Here is a 17,769-nt window from a genome sequence, read left to right as displayed (position 1 = left end):
TTTTAAGGAGAATCAGAAGAAAAAGCGGCGTGGGCTGTTCTAACGGAAATGTGTTTAGATTGGCAAGGTGAAGGGGTAGTGGAGCTTCCACTTGGCGTCACTAACGTCCTAGCCGTCCAGGATGTTACCCAACCAACTGAAAAACCAAAGCCGTTCATCTGGGACATATTCTGTCCGTGGCCTTCTGTTTCTCAAGATTCTTCTTTTTCAAATACTACACAAATGAATAATTAAAGAGCCAATTGAAAATAAATATTAAGAGTTTTCCTAAAGCATGTTCTCAAGGCATTTTTATCCCATTTAAATTTTAAAGGTAATTATATTGCCTACTGCCAAGAAAGTTAACACTAATTATTGGAATAAATAATGCTGTACAGATTAAATAGAAATGCAAAGACAAAAATGCCTAATGGCTTATTCAAAACAGGAAGCACAACACTGTTCTTTCTAGCTTGAAGTGCTATATGCTCTTGATTTATGAAGACGCATTTTTTTAAAAACTTCTCTTAGTGAAGCCTCTTTTTCCCTATGCCATTTGACTTTCCTATAAGATTGCCATTAAAAAAATTAACAGTCATCTTTTCTCAGCAGTGATTAAGTACAATTTTTGCTTGTTTTATTATACAGCCTTTACGTGTATATTGTTAATGTGGTTTGGAGAGAAATATATTTATGTCTACCTATATAAATCACATAAGGAATGATGTCACAATTAAAATCCACAAACTAAATCTAATATTAATTTCGTTCCTAATTTATCCCCAACCCAATATGTATTTTAACATGCTAAAGCATTGCTATGTCACACACGGCGATTTTTAACAGCGATTTGGACCAATTCTATGTAAGAGTTGAAACAGTGAGGAAACGAACACAGAAGGTGCCTTTTTTGGTCCTGCCTGTGTAGAAAACACTGGCATTCAATCTTTCAATCTTCCCAAACTCTAAAGGCTAATTTCAGGACGATTCAATAACACACTGCAGCTGCAACTTCATTTCTTTTCTTCCCAGAAGGTGAAATGAACATATTTATGTGTTAGGGAGGCTTTTTCCTTCACAAGTCAAAATTTAGAAGAAGCTAGATGTTGTTTTTTCCCTATGGCTGATATATTTGCTGGAGTGCCCCAACTAAGGAACTTTTATCTGTAACTTTGAGCTGTGGAAAGTGGCCAAGGGCCACATTGCACTTGATTATTTTTGATGCAAGCGCTCTCACGTAAAGGTTTCACCCGTGGCTTTTGAGGACTTTCCCATTCCTGGGTGAGAAATGTGCAGCCTAATAGCCGACTAATGCATTTCTATTAAGCCAGCTGGACTTACTGTCTTTGCAGAGTCCTTCCATCATCAAGAACCTCTAATTCTATAACTTGTACAGCTGTTCTTTAGGATGCTGATTGCTTTGTTTTTTTAACTTAATGTACTGAGTTACCAGTCTCGAGTGCAAGGCTCAGCTCTATAACTAGTCATGGTGAGGCCTTTGGTGAGACCTCCTGGCATCTGGCTTCCATGTTCTTCACTGCAAACAGTGAGGCTCTCAGCTCCCAACCTCTCTGTGTTTAGAATAATTTCAAAATAAGAAAGTATAGAGAAGTTACAGAGAGAATTTCAAACAGTTGAGAAAGGAGTGGATAAGTAAAATAAGGTAAATATATTATTATGATTAATTCTCCTATCATTGAAGAACACCATTTTAATCCTAGAAACTATGGACTGCAAAAACATAAACTCAATTCTAGTCCTTTCTTCTGCCTCCACACCAGAAATTCATGACCTTAACTGAATGGCAATCAACACCTCCACCAAACAAAGGCAAGGAAATGGAGCTGAACAGTTTTCGAGGTAACAATTTATATAGATGGTCAGTCATCATAACCCTATACCAAGTCTACCAAAAACAAAAGATTTTTGTTTTTGCTTTCTCACTAAAGATTGTATCTCGGGGCGGCGGGGGAGGAGGATGGTGTGGAATGGAAAGTTAACCCCAGCTCTCCATTATAAGCAGGTGCCCTGTGTAGACAGCTTGAGTCTAAAGGAAAAGAAAAAATCCGGGAAGATCATAGCAAAGTCCACAGCTATCACTACAAGAGAAATGCAACTGGTAATGTGTTCATTTGACTTCCCAAAATTACAAAATACAAAACATGACTTAATATTTAATATACTCCATAACTTATAGGAAATTTCATTTCCACTTCCATAATTTCTAAGAAAGTATTCAGCATATTTTCCCATGTTCTCTAAAGTACTAATAAAATCTTTCTGAGTTAACATATTAATTTTAAGTGGTGAATCAAAAAAGGCCATTTACAGGAAATAAATCCTTCATTGGAGCATAAGAAAATAATCATGATTTTTCATACAAAGCTTTGCGAGAAGCACTGTGCGAACATTAATCAAATATCATGACATTCAAAGCCTATAATATCATGACAGCATGACAATAAAAGAGATGAAAGAAACTTATCTGCTTTGTGAAGACTTGGGTGTCAAACAAAAGAATCTTGGGTAATGGTGTCACCAGCCAGAAACCTCAGAGTCGTTTTAGATCCTCTCCGCGGGCTTCCTCTCAATGGCCCATCTAATTAATCACCGAAGCTCATCTAATCAACCTTAAAAATCTATCTCAAAATCGGCCCTAATTCAAACTGCTAGCGTGTCTGGCCTGGAATATTTCAACAGCCTGCTCAGTACTCTTTCTGCCTCAAACCTTACCAGCCCCATGACGACATCAACTCCGTTTCCCCTACTCTCCTGCCAATGCCCCACCCCCGCCAACGTGACTTTTCTAAAACATCATCTGCTGTACTTACAGCATTGAAAGTCTCCTCCTCGGGGCTTCCCCGGTGGCGCAGTGGTTAAGAATCCGCCTGCCAATGCAGGGCACGCGGGTTCGAGCCCTGGTCCGGGAAGATCCCACATGCCGCGGAGCAACTCAGGCCCTGTGCACAACTACTACGACTGCTGGAGCCTGCGCACCTAGAGCCCGCGGCTCCGCAACAAGAGAAGCCACTGCAATGAGAAGCTCGCGCACCGCAACGAAGAGTAGCCCCCGCTCGCCGCAACTAGAGAAAGCCCGCGCGCAGCAACGAAGACCCAACGCGGCCAAAAATAAAGAGATTAATTAATTAATTTTAAAAAGTCTCCTCCTAACTCCCCAAACACAGCTGATTCTTTTGTGTCTCATGAATCCCAGGAGTCAACGGGCTCACTTACAACTTGATGTGGGTTTACATGGTAGAATGCCTATACGGCCGCTTCTTCACCAAGAAAACTTACAATCACACTTAAAGAGCTAGCACTCAAGTTACTACTTCCTTCAAGAAGCTTTCCTGAACATTTCAGACACCCTTAGTCATTCTCTCAGTTCCCACAGAATACTGAACAACCATCTATTATACTTCACTGCGATTTTTCTGCTTTTGTGTCCATATTCCCTGACTTAAGCTACTTAAGATGAGGCAACATGTCTTCATTATCTCAGTCTCCCAGCTCCTAGCACAGTGGGTGCTCAATAAAAGTTTGTTGAATGAATAAATAAAATCAATCAATAAAAGAAGATATGAGATCTTATATGCATTCCCTTCTAATGGATCTTTCCAACAATGCATATGATAATATTTTCAGATTTAAATCATCCCAATTCATAATATCAGACTCAATGTGAACAACTCAAAATGTTACACTGTTGTTTATACGTTTGGCCTTGGGCCAGATGTTGCACTCAAATATCCAACAAAACTATTTTCTTTGAGATTTATTTTAGGTGGATTGTGGATTCAGACTTAACTCTCTGACGTGGGTCCTTTTTACCCATCAATCTTGCCTGGGAAGGGGTGTTAGATCTTCCCATCTCCCCAAGGATCTGAAGGCCACATTTGTTCAAGTAAGTAGAGTAGAGCTGCAGAGAGAGAGTCTGGGTGTCTCAGTACAAAGGAGAGACCAACTGGTGAGACTCCACTCAGGGTGGGCATCCTGATCTTCATTTCCAGCAGGTGCCTGGGAGGGCATTTCTGGATGCCCCTTGGGAAGCCAGCTTCCCCAGTAAGTTTACATCAAGACCTGGATGAACAGGAGATGCTGAGAGGCAGAGGAAGGTCAAAGAATAGGTTTGCTCTAAAACCAGGGTCATCTCCTTAACCAGCTTCAGGAGTCATCAGTCCCATTGTAGTCTATGTGAATGGTGACCCCTGAAACTGCAAGATGGCAGCTACTTCTCCCATCACCAACCTATTTAATGCAATTGCAACATAGTTGTAGCATTCTTCAATGGTACATCCTTTAAGCAGTGAGCTATCACTGCTTATATCATAAAAAGCACAGCCCTTGAAACTACAACCAACTTCCAAGGCTTTACACAGTCCATTTCATTTCGACATCCTTTTTTCCATCAATCCACACATTTTAACTTGAAGCTTCAGCTCAACCTCATCTCACCTCTAAAACCTCAACAAAATAGATCCTTTCTCCTATCACTCTTTAATTCTAAGTCACTCCAGACCCTAGTACTGCCCTGGAGGCTGGGCAAAAACTTCATGAAGTACCAAGAAAGCCATCATTCTCTAGCCTTCTCCTCCCAGAATTCCACTGCTTTCGCAGGTTCCCCCAGAGAGACACACAGACAACGGCACAGGCATATGTACACATGCATACACAAACACCCCACACGCCAGCTATGAAGAGCCTATAGGGGCTTCCACAGACCATCAGCCCTTTCACCCCACTTAACCCAAAGTCACAGTCTATGCCAGAGGACATGCTATTCCTAGAATCTTAGGAATCCCTTCCACCCCACACCCAAGTCAAATACACACTTTAGTCTTCCCAGTCCATTAGGGATTCCAGAATCCTAATTGGGTTTAGCCTAGGTTCTTCTCCCTCGATAAAATGATAGGACCAGAAACTAACACAGCATTGTAAAGCAACTATACTCCAATTAAAAAAAAAAAAAAAGTCCCTACAGGGACTCCCACAAAAAAAAAAAAAAAGGATAGGACCAGCTTCCTTTTACTGGTTATCTCTGAGATCATCTCTTTGCATCTGTGATTCTGAGCCCAGACTGGGCACGCAAATGGTCCCCTGTCCTAGGAGCTTAGGCACTCCAATTCTAAGAAAGCAAAAGAGAAAATGACCTTCACCCCATGAGTCATTAAGGAAAGAGAACCCTCCTGAGCAGAGATGTGATTTGTGGTGTGAAGACTGTTTCTAATCCTGGGTACCAAGCCTTCTTACCATCTGCCTGCAGGCCTGGAGGAGCCTCTCCCCCACCGGCCAGCTCTACCTTCACTACCAGCACCTTTCCTGATCCAGGATTCTGCTCTCTGCAGGTGGTAGAGCTGACCTTCCTCCCCTCTCTTCTCAAAGCCATCTTCCTATTGATGACAGGTAGAGCAAGCCAATGTTTTTTGCTGCCTGAAGCTTTGTCTGGATCTAGCCCAGGGGTCAGCACACTGTTTTGCAAGTCAAACGCAGCCAACGGCCTGTTTTGGTATGGCTCACAGGCTAAGAATGGTTTCTACACTGTAAGATGGTTGAAAGAAATCAAAAGAATATTTTGTGAAACATGGAAATAGGGGATATTTGAGTTTTGGTGTTCACATATAAAATTTTATTGGCATACAGCATGCCCCTTCATTTACGTATTGGCTATGGCTGTTCCCATGCTACAGTGACAGAGTTGAGGATCTGCCAGACTGTGTGTCCCAGAAAGCTGAAAATATTTACTTCATGGAAAAAATTGCCCACCTAAGCTCTAGTTCATAATCAAGTCAACTGCATTAACAAATTCTTTTTTCCCTATTACTTAATTAGGAAGAAACTTTATAGCTACTGTCTAAAGGATTTTTAAAAATCACTTCTCCACAACTGTATTTAACAGTTTATCCACAGTCAAGTTGAAGAGCTTAAAGAGAAGTTGGCTCAGAACCTTTGCAGACTAAACCTGAATTCAGTTCTGAGATGCAGAAGCCCACCTCCCTCTTGTGGACTGGCTTGGGTTTTTCATAATGAACACTACCGGCCTCCCTCCATTCCCAGTCTGGGATGTGTGAAGAATGACACTTCTCGTAGTGGGTTGACTCATGTCCCCCCAAAACTCACGTCTACCTAGAACCTCAGAATGTAACTATTTGGAAATATGGTCTTTGCAGATGTAACTAGTTAAGGATCTAGAAATGAAATCATCTTGGATATAGAGTGAGCCCTAAATCCAATTACTGATGTCCTTATAAGAAGAGGAGAGGATACAGAGAGACATACAGAGGAGAAGGCCATGTGAAGACGAAGGCAGAGAGTGGAGTGATGCGGCTACAAGCCAAGGAATGCCTGGGGCCACCAGAAGCTAGAAGAGGCCAGGAAGGATCCTGTTCTAGAGCCTTTGGAGGGAGCTCAGCCCTGCCAATACCTTTTTGGATTTCTAGCCTCCATAACTGTGAGAGAATAAATTTCTGGTGTTTTAAGCCACCCAGTTTATGATACTTTGTTATGGCCATCTATGGAAAACTAATATATCTCCCATTTCCAGACCCTGGTAAATTTTTCAAAGAACTTTCACAGCTAGTTAGTTCAAGGATTCTCACAGTGATTTTCTGAGTAGGCAGTCGATGGATTCCCTGCATTCTTTTGCTAAAGTACGGGGAGACTCACCCATTCAGCATCTATGGATAAAAGCCAGGGATCCTTCCTGCTCCTTGCTAACTACTCTTGAAATTTGATGATCTGTAAGTTTTTTTCATTTCTGTACTTGGGGGGCTCAAACATTTGAGAGACATCTTACTCCTTCTATAACAATTATTTACATGCCCACTTTTAATTGACCCCTCATTCACACCTAAGGTTTATCTAGAGGATGGTTGTGTTTCAGCCACAGAAATCCAGATTTTAGCTCTTGTTGTCTGAGTATTCTGCTAAAGTCATCCTACCAAATAGACAAAAACTCAGAAACTTTATGAACCAAGAAGAGGTCCTCTAACAAGTTGTGTCATATGTTACTCATTTAGGAATATTGCAAAAACACTACTTCTCACCATATTTGTAAATGAAAAACACATGAGTGTATAACCTGTAATACCATAGGAAAAATTGCTCTTTTGGTAGGTTTGGCCCCTGACTTTTGAAATATGAACCCATCAGGGGAATTTCAACTTACGCTGGATTCAGCTCATTATTCTCTTGCCCCTTACGTGCCAGTAGAGAAGCTAATTTTAGAAAATTGAATTTCCATGGCATCATGGAAATGGCACCGATGACCTGGGGTCTAGTCCCAGCATTGCCATTTGCTGGCTGTGTGACTTTAGGCAAGTAACCCTTGGTCTCTCCCAGACTACATTTCTGCATCTGTGAAAAGAGAATGATAATAATCCCAGGCCCCGTGAGAATCAAATGATAATAATCCCAGGCCCCGTGAGAATCAAATCAAAATAAGATGGCTGGGGATTTGGGGGAAATGGGGAGATATTGGTCAAGGGGTACAAAGTTTCAGTTATGCAGGATGAATAAGTTCTGGAGACCTAATATACAGCATGGTGGCTATAGTTAATAATACCATACTATACACTTGAAATTTGCTAAGAGGGTAGATTTTGTGTTCTCACTACATACACAATCATTAGCATGATTGTGGAGGTTATTTCACAATGTTTATGTATATCAAAACATCAAGGTGTACAACATCAAGCTGTACACCTTGAACATATACAATTGTTATTTGTCAATTACACCTCAATAAAGCTGGAAAGAAATAAGATAATGTATATGAAAGCAATTGTAAACCATAAGTATAAAGGTAATAGGCTTTTGTTATTGTCACCTATATTATAAACTCTATTCGGTAACCAAAGCATAGCCCTTTTTAAAAAGATAGTCAATTAAAGATCGTTTGCTTTCATGTCAATTAAAAAAAAAATACTTGAGACTTACAACAGCCATAAAGAGTTTTATAACTCCTTTCTAAAGCCCTTCGCATTCACTATTTGGCTTGAATCAATATGGTTATCTACCTGTCAATTTTTCTTATTCTTTAGCACAGAATGTGAACAGTCTGTTTTTTATGACTGGCTCAGAATGTACTAAGCTAATCGATATATCCAGTGATAACAGGATGATTTGGAACGCACGTAACAAAAGCTTATCGCTTTACTGCATACTGAATCTGTCAAAATATTTTCCTAGAAGTAATGTGGAAATAGAAGTTCTCCATCTTTCATTATGTTAGTGGGTGGTGACAAAAGGATTAGGAGGATATTTCCTGAGTTCACAGCTTGGTGTTTTTCAGTGAAATGCAGCCTATAGCTGTTTATCTTTCTTTAAAAAATGAGTTGAAATATAATAACACTCCACACTGAATTGGTGTCCAATCCCAAAAGAAGATCCAATTCTAGTTTGCCCATATTGGCCGAGTCTTCAAAATTCCCCAACTGTTCTGAAGGCTGGGAGTGAGAGGTAAGCAGACAAGGCTCACACACTCTACGCTGTTGAGGCCCACACTCTTGGAGGGAGGCAACAGCTGAAAGACCTTTACAAACAAGGTAGGTTTGCGCTTAACCACAAAGGAGAAGCACGCCCTCAGAGATTTACGGCTGGAAGAAACCTCACTGATGAACTAATCTAAATTCCCCATCTAACGAGAGGCCTAGAGAGGTAAAATCACTCTCTCAAGTTCAGGGAGCAAGTCCAGGCCAGAAGTGAAACCCACATCTCAGTAGACCTTGTTCAAACTGTACTTTGTTAATATACCACACATCCCCTCACAAAGAATTACTAAAGTGATGAATAAATAGCAATGTTTTAAAATGTATCATTAATGATGATTTTAATTGGCATAGTATAAAAATTAAAGGTTTTCTTTCAGAATAAGAATAAATCAATCTTTCCAACCAAAAAAAAAAAAGTGTTAAAAGTGACAAGGGATTTAAAAGCACAGAGCACCAAGACTGTTGCACTGAAACCAAACAGTCTAATTAATTTTAAAAAAATGGAATGTTGAAATAGCTGACATGGTTCCAGGATGCTGATGGCTGAATCACTTACATACAGCCTTAGAAAAGAAATATGTATGCTAAAGAAGACGAGTGGAGGAGATGAGAGGGGGAAAAAAAAGAGATCCAGGCATTTGCACAATCTTTACTAGGCCAAAGTTGAGCTCTCTTCCCGAGTTTCACTAGAGAAAATGGAGGGAGAGGGGCTAAGGAAGGACAGGGGAGGAGAGCATCATTTGCAACAACCATTTCAGCACTGCTCTAGAAAGAGCCTTGGGAAAGCAGGCGGAGGAAAACCGATGCCTACAGAGCAAGAAATGAGATGTGCTTTTGGGTAAGGGAACAGAGAACGCAGGAGCTCAGAAATGACTGCTTGAGTCGGTGACAGGGATTGGCCTGAGAGTTCCTAGGTCACCACCCATGAAGCCAGTGGGACAGTGGGGTTTCAAGTTCAGCATGACAATCTGGATGCCACATCACCTAGGCATTCAAGACGCTTAAGACTCTGGCTGTTTGAGCCCCATCTCACTTTGGTCCGATAAACCCTCAGTCGCAGACAAACCGGCCTGTGCTCAGAATATACCTTGTATGTTCTCATCTCCCTTTTTTGTACCTGACAGTCTCTCCACCCATCACTAATTTGCACGCAGGTGAACGGTCCTGCCCTCCAGATCCCTCTTCACCTATTGTGATTCCACCCAGTATTCAAGGTCAAGTTCAAAATCTATCTTGCTCTGTAAATAAGTTCATTTGTACCATCTTTTTAGAGTCCACATATAAGTGATATTATATGATATTTGTCTTTTTCTGTCTGACTTCACTAAACAGAAACAGACTCACAGACTTCGAAAACAAACTTATGGTTACCAAAGGGGAAAGGTGTGGAGGGAGGGATAAATTAGGAGTTTGGGATTAACATATACACACTACTATACATAAAAGAGATAATCAACAAGGACCTACTGTATAGCACAGGGAACTCTATTCAGTAGTCTGTAATAACCTATATGGGAAAGAATCTGAAAAAGAATGGATATATGTATCACTGAATCACTTTGCTGTACACCTGAAACTAACACAACATTGTCAATCAACGATCCCCCAATATAAAATAAAAATTAAATTAAAGAATCTATCTTGCATTCCGTCTCTGTGAAACCTTCTGGGGTTACTGCTATGTGTCACTTTCTGGTGAGACACCCTTATGATTGTGACGGTGGTCTCAGCCGCCCCTCCCCAAGACACCTTTTTGTAATCACCGAAATATGACAACCTTAATTAAATCCTCTGCCAGCATCTCTGACCTCTCCATCATAAAGAATGTGAGGCTCCAAGTTCTACTGGCATTACCGACTATGCTTTTCAGATGCTCGGCGAAGGCCACTTCATTCAGCTTAGAGAGACACTAGAGTTGCAGGGGGGCGGAGGGCAAATGAAGAGGGGTGGTGAGGAAAATGAATTTTAATCCCAATGAGACCAAGCAATTGGAAGAGTTAGTCAAAAAGCATAAAGAAAAAAGCAACTACTATGGAATGGAATGGCAGAGAACATACAAAGCTTTCTGGATCCTACACTTCTATGGAATACATCTTAAGGTCAAGGTCTCTGCTGGCACCCTTGAAAGTGTGAGGCCTTTCCAAGGTTTCTCCATTCATTCCCAGTGAGGTGGGGATTAAAGCAGTGAGAGCCTTCAACTGAATACTATTTTATTTCCATAAGAATGGGCAAAACAAGAAATTCACGATGTACATCAAGTGAAAAATGCTTAGCATGGGTTGCATACAGCAGCTGGACGGCCTTCCATTCTTGGAAGGATCTGCCTCTACGGTTTCTGTGTAGCTGCCCGGGTGCATCCAGCACATGAATGTTAAGTTCCCACTGTTCTCTACAGTTCTCACGCAAGGGACCTGAGCTTCCTAGCCACGTATAATAAATAAAGCTAATTACACCCCCAGTGTTCACTGCATAGGATAGAAAACAAGGCAGGCACAGTCACAAATGTGAGCAATAACTTTTCAGCTGGTTGACAAAGCTAGCCACTAAAATAAGCTAAAGCCAAATGCCATCATTCATATCAGTTCCATTCAACTTTTTGAAGAGGCTCCTAATTTCGAGGCAACTGGAACCTCAGATAGTCTTAGGTCACAGCCAAGAGCACCTTGGAAAGCAAATGACCCTTTATGGTGATGACACTCCACACATTCATACTGTACTTATGAAAGCTTATTGGAATGAAAGCTTACTGGATGGAAACGCTGAATACATGATATGAATGATGGGATTTGGCTTTAGCTTATTTTAGTGGCTAGCTTTGTCAACCAGCCGAAAAGTTATTGCTCACATTTGTGACTGTGCCTGCCTTGTTTCCTATCCTATGCAGTGAACACTGGGGGTGTAATTAGCTTTATTTATTATACGTGGCTAGGAAGCTCAGGTCCCTTGTGTGAGAACTGTAGAGAACAGTGGGAACTTAACATTCGTGAGCTGGATGCACCCGGGCAGCTACACAGAAACCGTAGAGGCAGATTTTTTTTATCCTAATGAAAAAATAAGCAAAAACATCTGTAATGAAATCATGTATAAAGCTACATTTATTAACAAATTCGTTTCCTAATGAAACACCATCTGCAAGCAACCCTCAGTTTCCACTTGATATAAATAGGTCTTTTACTGTTTTCAGATGCAGTTCACAGAAAAGTCTTCTAAGTGCAACTGCAGAACAACACATCAGTCTTTTGTTTGTTTGTTTCCTGGAAAGATAGTGAATTACGCTTTTAAACAAATCATTTGTTTAAAAAGCATGCTTCCATTGAAAAGCTGACCTTTGGCAATAAAGCTGGATTTTATTAGTATCCTTTTTAGTTAGTATTTATTAGAATCCTTATTATCGATACAGAAATTCTAAGAAGCAAGGAAAGTTTCAAGGATGGGAAATAATTAAAATGTCTCCACTACGTACACAAGTGTAGACACAGAAACAAATATGGGCACACACACACACACACACACACACATTTCATTCCAATAATAAATAGTTTATGATCTCTCAACTCACTAATATCATCATATCTGCTTATTCGTGTATCTTAGAATGTGTCTTTTTCCTGGTCATTCAACCCGCCACTCCGCCCAAATGCACTTCACGAACACACATCAGCCTCCTGTCACCTGAGCCAGGGAAAGAGCTGGGAAAACTCAAAGAAATCCTACGACTGCTCTGTGGAGGAGCCTTTTCAGTAATAACTCAAAATAATGCTACCACTCATTATAGATGGTTACTTTGACCAGGGACCCAGAACCCCAGGCCTGGAACTCTTGGCGCCAGGGACTGGGGCTGAATTCTAATGCTAAGTGCTTTTGAAAAGTACATCAAGATTTAATAGGGTGAATTTCCAGACTCGGTCAGTTTCAGCCACATCAATTCCATTAGGTTCAAAGTTCCATAAGGCCCCACCCTGTGTATATTTCCGCCCAGGTTTTAATCTACACCCTTCTAAGTTCTCTCTTAGGCTGGCTAACTTCTCATTCCCTTTCCACCTATTTTTGGCCTTCACATTGCCCTTGAAACCTGTATATTCTCCTGACCTTAGGGCCCTAAGCTTCTCTCTACCCCTCCTTCAAATCCTTCCTTGAGACCTATATTTTAAAATAAGTACTTTCTTCACTGATCTCTTATCATGACTTCATTGCATCTGACCCATTTTTCAGACAAGGCTCTACACCAAAGTCTATTTGCACCGTCACTAAAGGCTGCGTACACAGAGGCTGCTCCTTGGAGCATCGTCTCCAGAGCTGATGACAGCTCAGACTCTCTTTGGAAATGTACCTCTCATTGCTGTGCCCGAGCAATGAGCGAAAGCATGGAGTCGTTTCTGAATCTGGGTCAGCCATGTTGAGAATGTATAAGAGAGAGGATTACAGTGGAGTGGATCTCAGTGGGTCTGTGACCTGTCACTCTGCCAATGAGGTGTTGATACAGGATGACAGACTTCTTGATGGGCCAATGCTATTTCCAGATCAGTCCTGAGTAATAGAACTGCCGTGTAAAGAAAGAAGAGCAGAAGAGACCAGGGCAAGAGAAGGGGCAGGAGTGATGTCCCACCTCCCACTAGGCTCCCCCTCTTTCAAAGTAGGTTGCTTTCTGGTTTTTAAGTATCACACTCCTGTATTAAGTCATCAGGTGGAAATTAGGATTAGGATTTCCAAATGACCGTGCAGGACAAGAATAGAGTAAGACACAGGCAGACAGAGTACAATTAAGGAAATGTAACTGAGGATGGATCTTCTAGCAATTGTTTACCTTTGTTCCTGTTATTTGATTAACATTATGGCTTAGAAAATGTAATCAAGTAACCATTTTTGAAGTTCATTCATTCAACAAACATTTATTGAGTATCTACTATGTGCCAGGCGATTGCTAGGCACTTGGGATACAGAGAAGAACGAGACATTCCTTGCTCTCAGGGAGCTCACAGTCTAATAGAGGAGACAGACACATAAACGAGTAACTACCATACAATGACGTCAGTGCCAGCCAAGGTGTATATAAGGCGCTCGGCGAGCCCAGAGAAAGGACTTTGTCATTAAGCCTCGTGGAATCAGGGAAGCTTTCATGGAGAAAGGTGACAACCGAGTAGACTTGAAGGAGAAACAGGACTTCACCAGGAAGACAAGGGAGGGTAGGGAGAGACATTCTAAGCTGAGGAGACAGCAGGCACAAAAGCAAGGAAGCGTGACAAAGAAGGACATGACGGGGAACCACAGGTAGCTCCGCGTGGCTGAGATCTCATCTGCATGTGAAGAAGTCGTGAAGTATGAGGTCGGGAAGGGAGTATGAAATCAGAGAGTGAAGAGCTTTTTGTATGTGGGACTAAGAAATTTGGACTGTCTCCTGGAAGCAATGAGAAGGCATTGAAGAATCCAAAGCAGAGAGTGACACGGTCAGATCTGCCCACTGGATCAGCCTGGATGGAAGATGCTTTGAAAGAGAGGTGAGACTAGAGGGAGGGACACCAGACAGGAGGCGGCCCAGGCAAGAGATGCTCACGGGCGCTTCAAAGGCGGTGAGGGTGAAGAGGTGACAGACCGGAGAGATACTTGGGAGGAAGCTTGACAAGACTTGATACATGATGATGATACAAACGGCAAAACCGCCTGAGAAATGAAACAATACTCAAAATATGCATTCAGAAAATCCAAACCAAGGACCCCAGTCCTCCCTTCCTTTGTGTTCCCATCATCCTCTGAAATCAGCGCATCTGCTGAGTGTGAATAAAAGAAGAAGAGCCAGAGGGCACATATGGTCAGACTTCTCTAATTCAGACACCACTAACTTGGACTCTGCAATAGTTCAGACAGACTGTCTGTGAGTCCTATTGAGTAAGAATTTCAACCTACTTTCTTCCTCCGTGTCTTTTCAAGCCTTTAGTCACCAGTAAAAGCAGTGGTTTCTTCTGCAATCAAGCGCTTGAGGTGCAGTAGACAGCCGCTTACATGGTGGCATCTGAGAGGCACCCAATATATGCCCCCCACCCAGGGGCCACAAGGCCCGAGATCCAATCATTAGCGATTCATTCCTTTGGGAGGCTTTGGTCCCTCTGGACTTCTCTTTTATAAGGCAATGCTTCCTGAGATAGTTAAAACATTTAGTCAGGGGCTTCCCTGGTGGCGCAGTGGTTGGGGGTCTGCCCGCTAATGCAGGGGACGCGGGTTCGAGCCCTGGTCTGGGAGGATCCCACGTGCCACGGAGCGACTGGGCCCGTGAGCCGCGACTGCTGAGCCTGCGCGTCTGGAGCCTGTGCTCCACAACGAGAGAGGCCGCGATGGTGGGAGGCCCGCGCACCGCGATGAAGAGTGGCCCCCGCTTGCCACAGCTGGAGGGAGCCCTCGCGCGGAAACGAAGACCCAGCACAGCCAGAAATGAATAAATAAATAAATTTTTAAAAAATGCTGTTTAAAAAACATTTAGTCATTCTAAACCCAGTGGGATTTTGGTTGAGCATAATGCTTTTGGCTTTGACAGAAGGGATCAAGGTAGTACAAGAGGGTTAGGTAGGCACCTGTAGAAGAAGGTGATGCAGAAGGGAAGATTGAGGCATACGGAAGATAATGTTAAGATCTTGCCAAGGAACAGCCCTGCAAGCGCTCAAGAAACTACGATTCTTAAAGAATGCCTTCCACTTCCGCTTCCAGCAAATCACACTTGTACATCCTTGTACCTTAAGGAACTTCTGTGTTTTATGTTTATGATACGCGATCAGTTAGTGAAGGCCTAGGGTGACTCACAGTCTTTTCATGTACCTCATCCTGCTTAGGACCAATGAAAATCTCCAATGTGATTAATTTGTACAGAATATTACTACAAATGCATTCTCTGAAAGTATTTTATAACTCCAACTTTTCATTCACTCAGACTGACCTTGTCTTTTGTCATTCCAAATTATGGAGATTTAACTGTATTTGCAGAGTGTTAATCAGTCAAGTCACAAGTGACAGAAGATCAAGACTCAGACTCTGACCTTGAAGAGTCTCATCTACAGCTCAAGAAGGTAAATAAGAGCTGCTTGGGAATACCTGATTATAGAGGTTAGAGCAGTGAACTAAAAAAAAAAAAGAAAAAGAAAGAAACAAAACAAAACTTTAAAAATTACTTACTTCACTCGTTTGGAGAATCGTGAACTTTGGCAGTTTAGTCTTTGAACCGGGTGCACTGGGTTTGCCATCCAAGAGTGATCCAAACGACAGATGCCCAAAGCTGTTCTCGAATTCAATCGAAGGTTTCAGTGTGGGAGAGATGTCCGGGGCTTGGTCCTGACCATCCATGGGTCTGACATATGCGGTTGGTTTTTGCTGCCCCACGCTTGTTTTGCAGTAAACCCCTGGTGGGAAGTTCTGAACCGAAAGGCCACTGCTGGGAGCTAATAAAGAGGAGGCAACTAGGGGAGACCCAGGCGCTTGCAGTGTAAATTCAGATTCTTCTGGTGAGTTGGACTGAAAGATTTCTTTGAAAGTATCCCCTCCATTGGACTTGAGATTATTGTCTTCCTTTGCAGGTGGGTTTGACTCTTCAGCTGCTCCAACTTGAGGCTGTTCAGCTGGGTAGACAAAGAAGTCTTCCAGTCTGGCTGGGGGCTGGTCCTGTGTTGATGGCTGCATCTTGTTGGGCTGACTCCCAGCCTGGCTGGCCGGTACAATGCTAGTGTTCTGACTGTCTCGTGGCCAGTCAGGTTTTGACTTCCGGTTGCTGTGTATTAGAGTTGAATTCAGTATCACAACAGAAGGTGGAGGCATTGGCGCCGAGGAGTGAGTGCTATCCTGATGAGGTGGGATCATTCGGTTCTTTTGTTCTGGGAAAAAGCTTGGTTCATTTTTGTTGATGGGAGTCTGGGGCACGGAATTCTTTGGGATTCCCACTAGATGATTCTGATTAGAATGGTTAGTTAGCAAATCCTTCATTTCATCATAGTTTCCCAGCGTGCTCTGGACTCGGTTGGCAAGTGCATCACCTTTGTTTGTCTAAAATAACAAAAAGATGGGGGTGGGAGGAGAGAGAATGAATAGGTTTGTGTTTCCTAATGTTAATGTTTCAAACAGATGTCCTAAGTAGACTAGCATATAGGGTTCTTTAAAATTCTCATGCTGCCGTATAATTTCATACGTTTCATGGGCTATGTAAGAAAAAAAAAATCAGTAACACTATTGAAAGAGCCTCTTGGAATGAGCTGTGTGATTAACGTCTGTATACTCCCTGGCCTGTTCTTAAACACGCTCATTGGGAGAAAGTTTTAGATTACGTTGCTTACGAATTTTATTAGCAAAATAACTTATTTTAGGTCCAATGAGTTGAACTGTACATTCTACACTGTGATTAACAACTTCCGCTTACTGATCATTGGAATTATAATAGAATGTTCGACTTATATTTGTTCTTGACACGTCAGCCCTTCGTGCTACATTATACCATGAAAAAGCCTTAGCCCGCTGGATAAGGAAGTCAGTTAAACTGTGCTATCATGACTACGTTCAGTTTAGAAAAGGCATGGGCTTAAACAACACTGAATTGAGCTAACTTATGACTAAAGTGAATCCAATTCTTTTTAATCAAAGATTGCATAAATTACTGGTGTCTGCCTACATATTCTGGGGGCAACTGTGTTTACATATTGATTCATACTCGTTTACTTTGAAATGGTGCAAACTGTTCATCAACAGTGACTCCAGCTCTCCTCTGTCTTTTCAAGGGTTTAGGAGAATTTATTCAAGAATTTAAACTGTTGGTTAAGTAAATCAAAACAAAGTCCGATTTTCAAAGTTGGCAACTACATCATTCTATGGAGAATCAACACGAGGACTTTTTAGTATTCTCTTTACCTGCCGAAGGTGTTATCAAAACCAGCTGCTGAATTCAGAAGGGCAAAGGGCTGCTTTGCGCCTGGGCTGCACTATCCCGGCCCAAGATGTTGCAATGAAAGAAGGCTGCCAGCACCAATGGAGCCATTTGGCAGCAGGGCCAGTGCCTGGGGAAGACGGCCACCCTGCGTAGCCTTCATGTCCCAGGAGTCATAGGCAAGCTCTCCAGGCACAGGAGGGGGTGACCACCTCCCCACTGGTACAACCTCCACTGAAGACAGATGTGTAACATCTAAGGTTGCTCACACGCCCTTAACACCTGGTGTGGAGCCCAGGCTCCTGGGGTACACAGGGTGCGTGCCTATTCAAGCCTGGCATCTCAGGCTAAACCTAGGATGTATGGCTGCGTGCTGCTCTCTGTATGTCAAGATGGGAGAGTGTGCGGATG

The 17,769-nt window shown here is 42.2% G+C and overlaps 1 protein-coding gene across 4 annotated transcripts in view; it reads right to left on the bottom strand.

Moving 5' to 3' along the window:
• AFF2 (ALF transcription elongation factor 2) overlaps nt 1–17,769 on the bottom strand; it is a 482,808-nt gene that overhangs the window by 300,200 nt on the left and 164,839 nt on the right. For all 4 annotated transcript variants that reach the window (XM_082376043.1, XM_082376045.1, XM_082376044.1 and 1 more), the window contains exon 3: nt 15,627–16,487. In XM_082376043.1, coding sequence (XP_082232169.1) covers nt 15,627–16,487 — 861 coding nt within the window. The remainder of the gene's footprint in view (nt 1–15,626; nt 16,488–17,769) is intronic.

Source organism: Balaenoptera borealis (genome assembly GCF_965194805.1).
Source record: "Balaenoptera borealis genome assembly, chromosome: X".
NCBI classification, from domain to species: Eukaryota; Metazoa; Chordata; class Mammalia; order Artiodactyla; family Balaenopteridae; genus Balaenoptera; species Balaenoptera borealis.
This window is presented reverse-complemented; position numbering and strand designations above follow the sequence as displayed.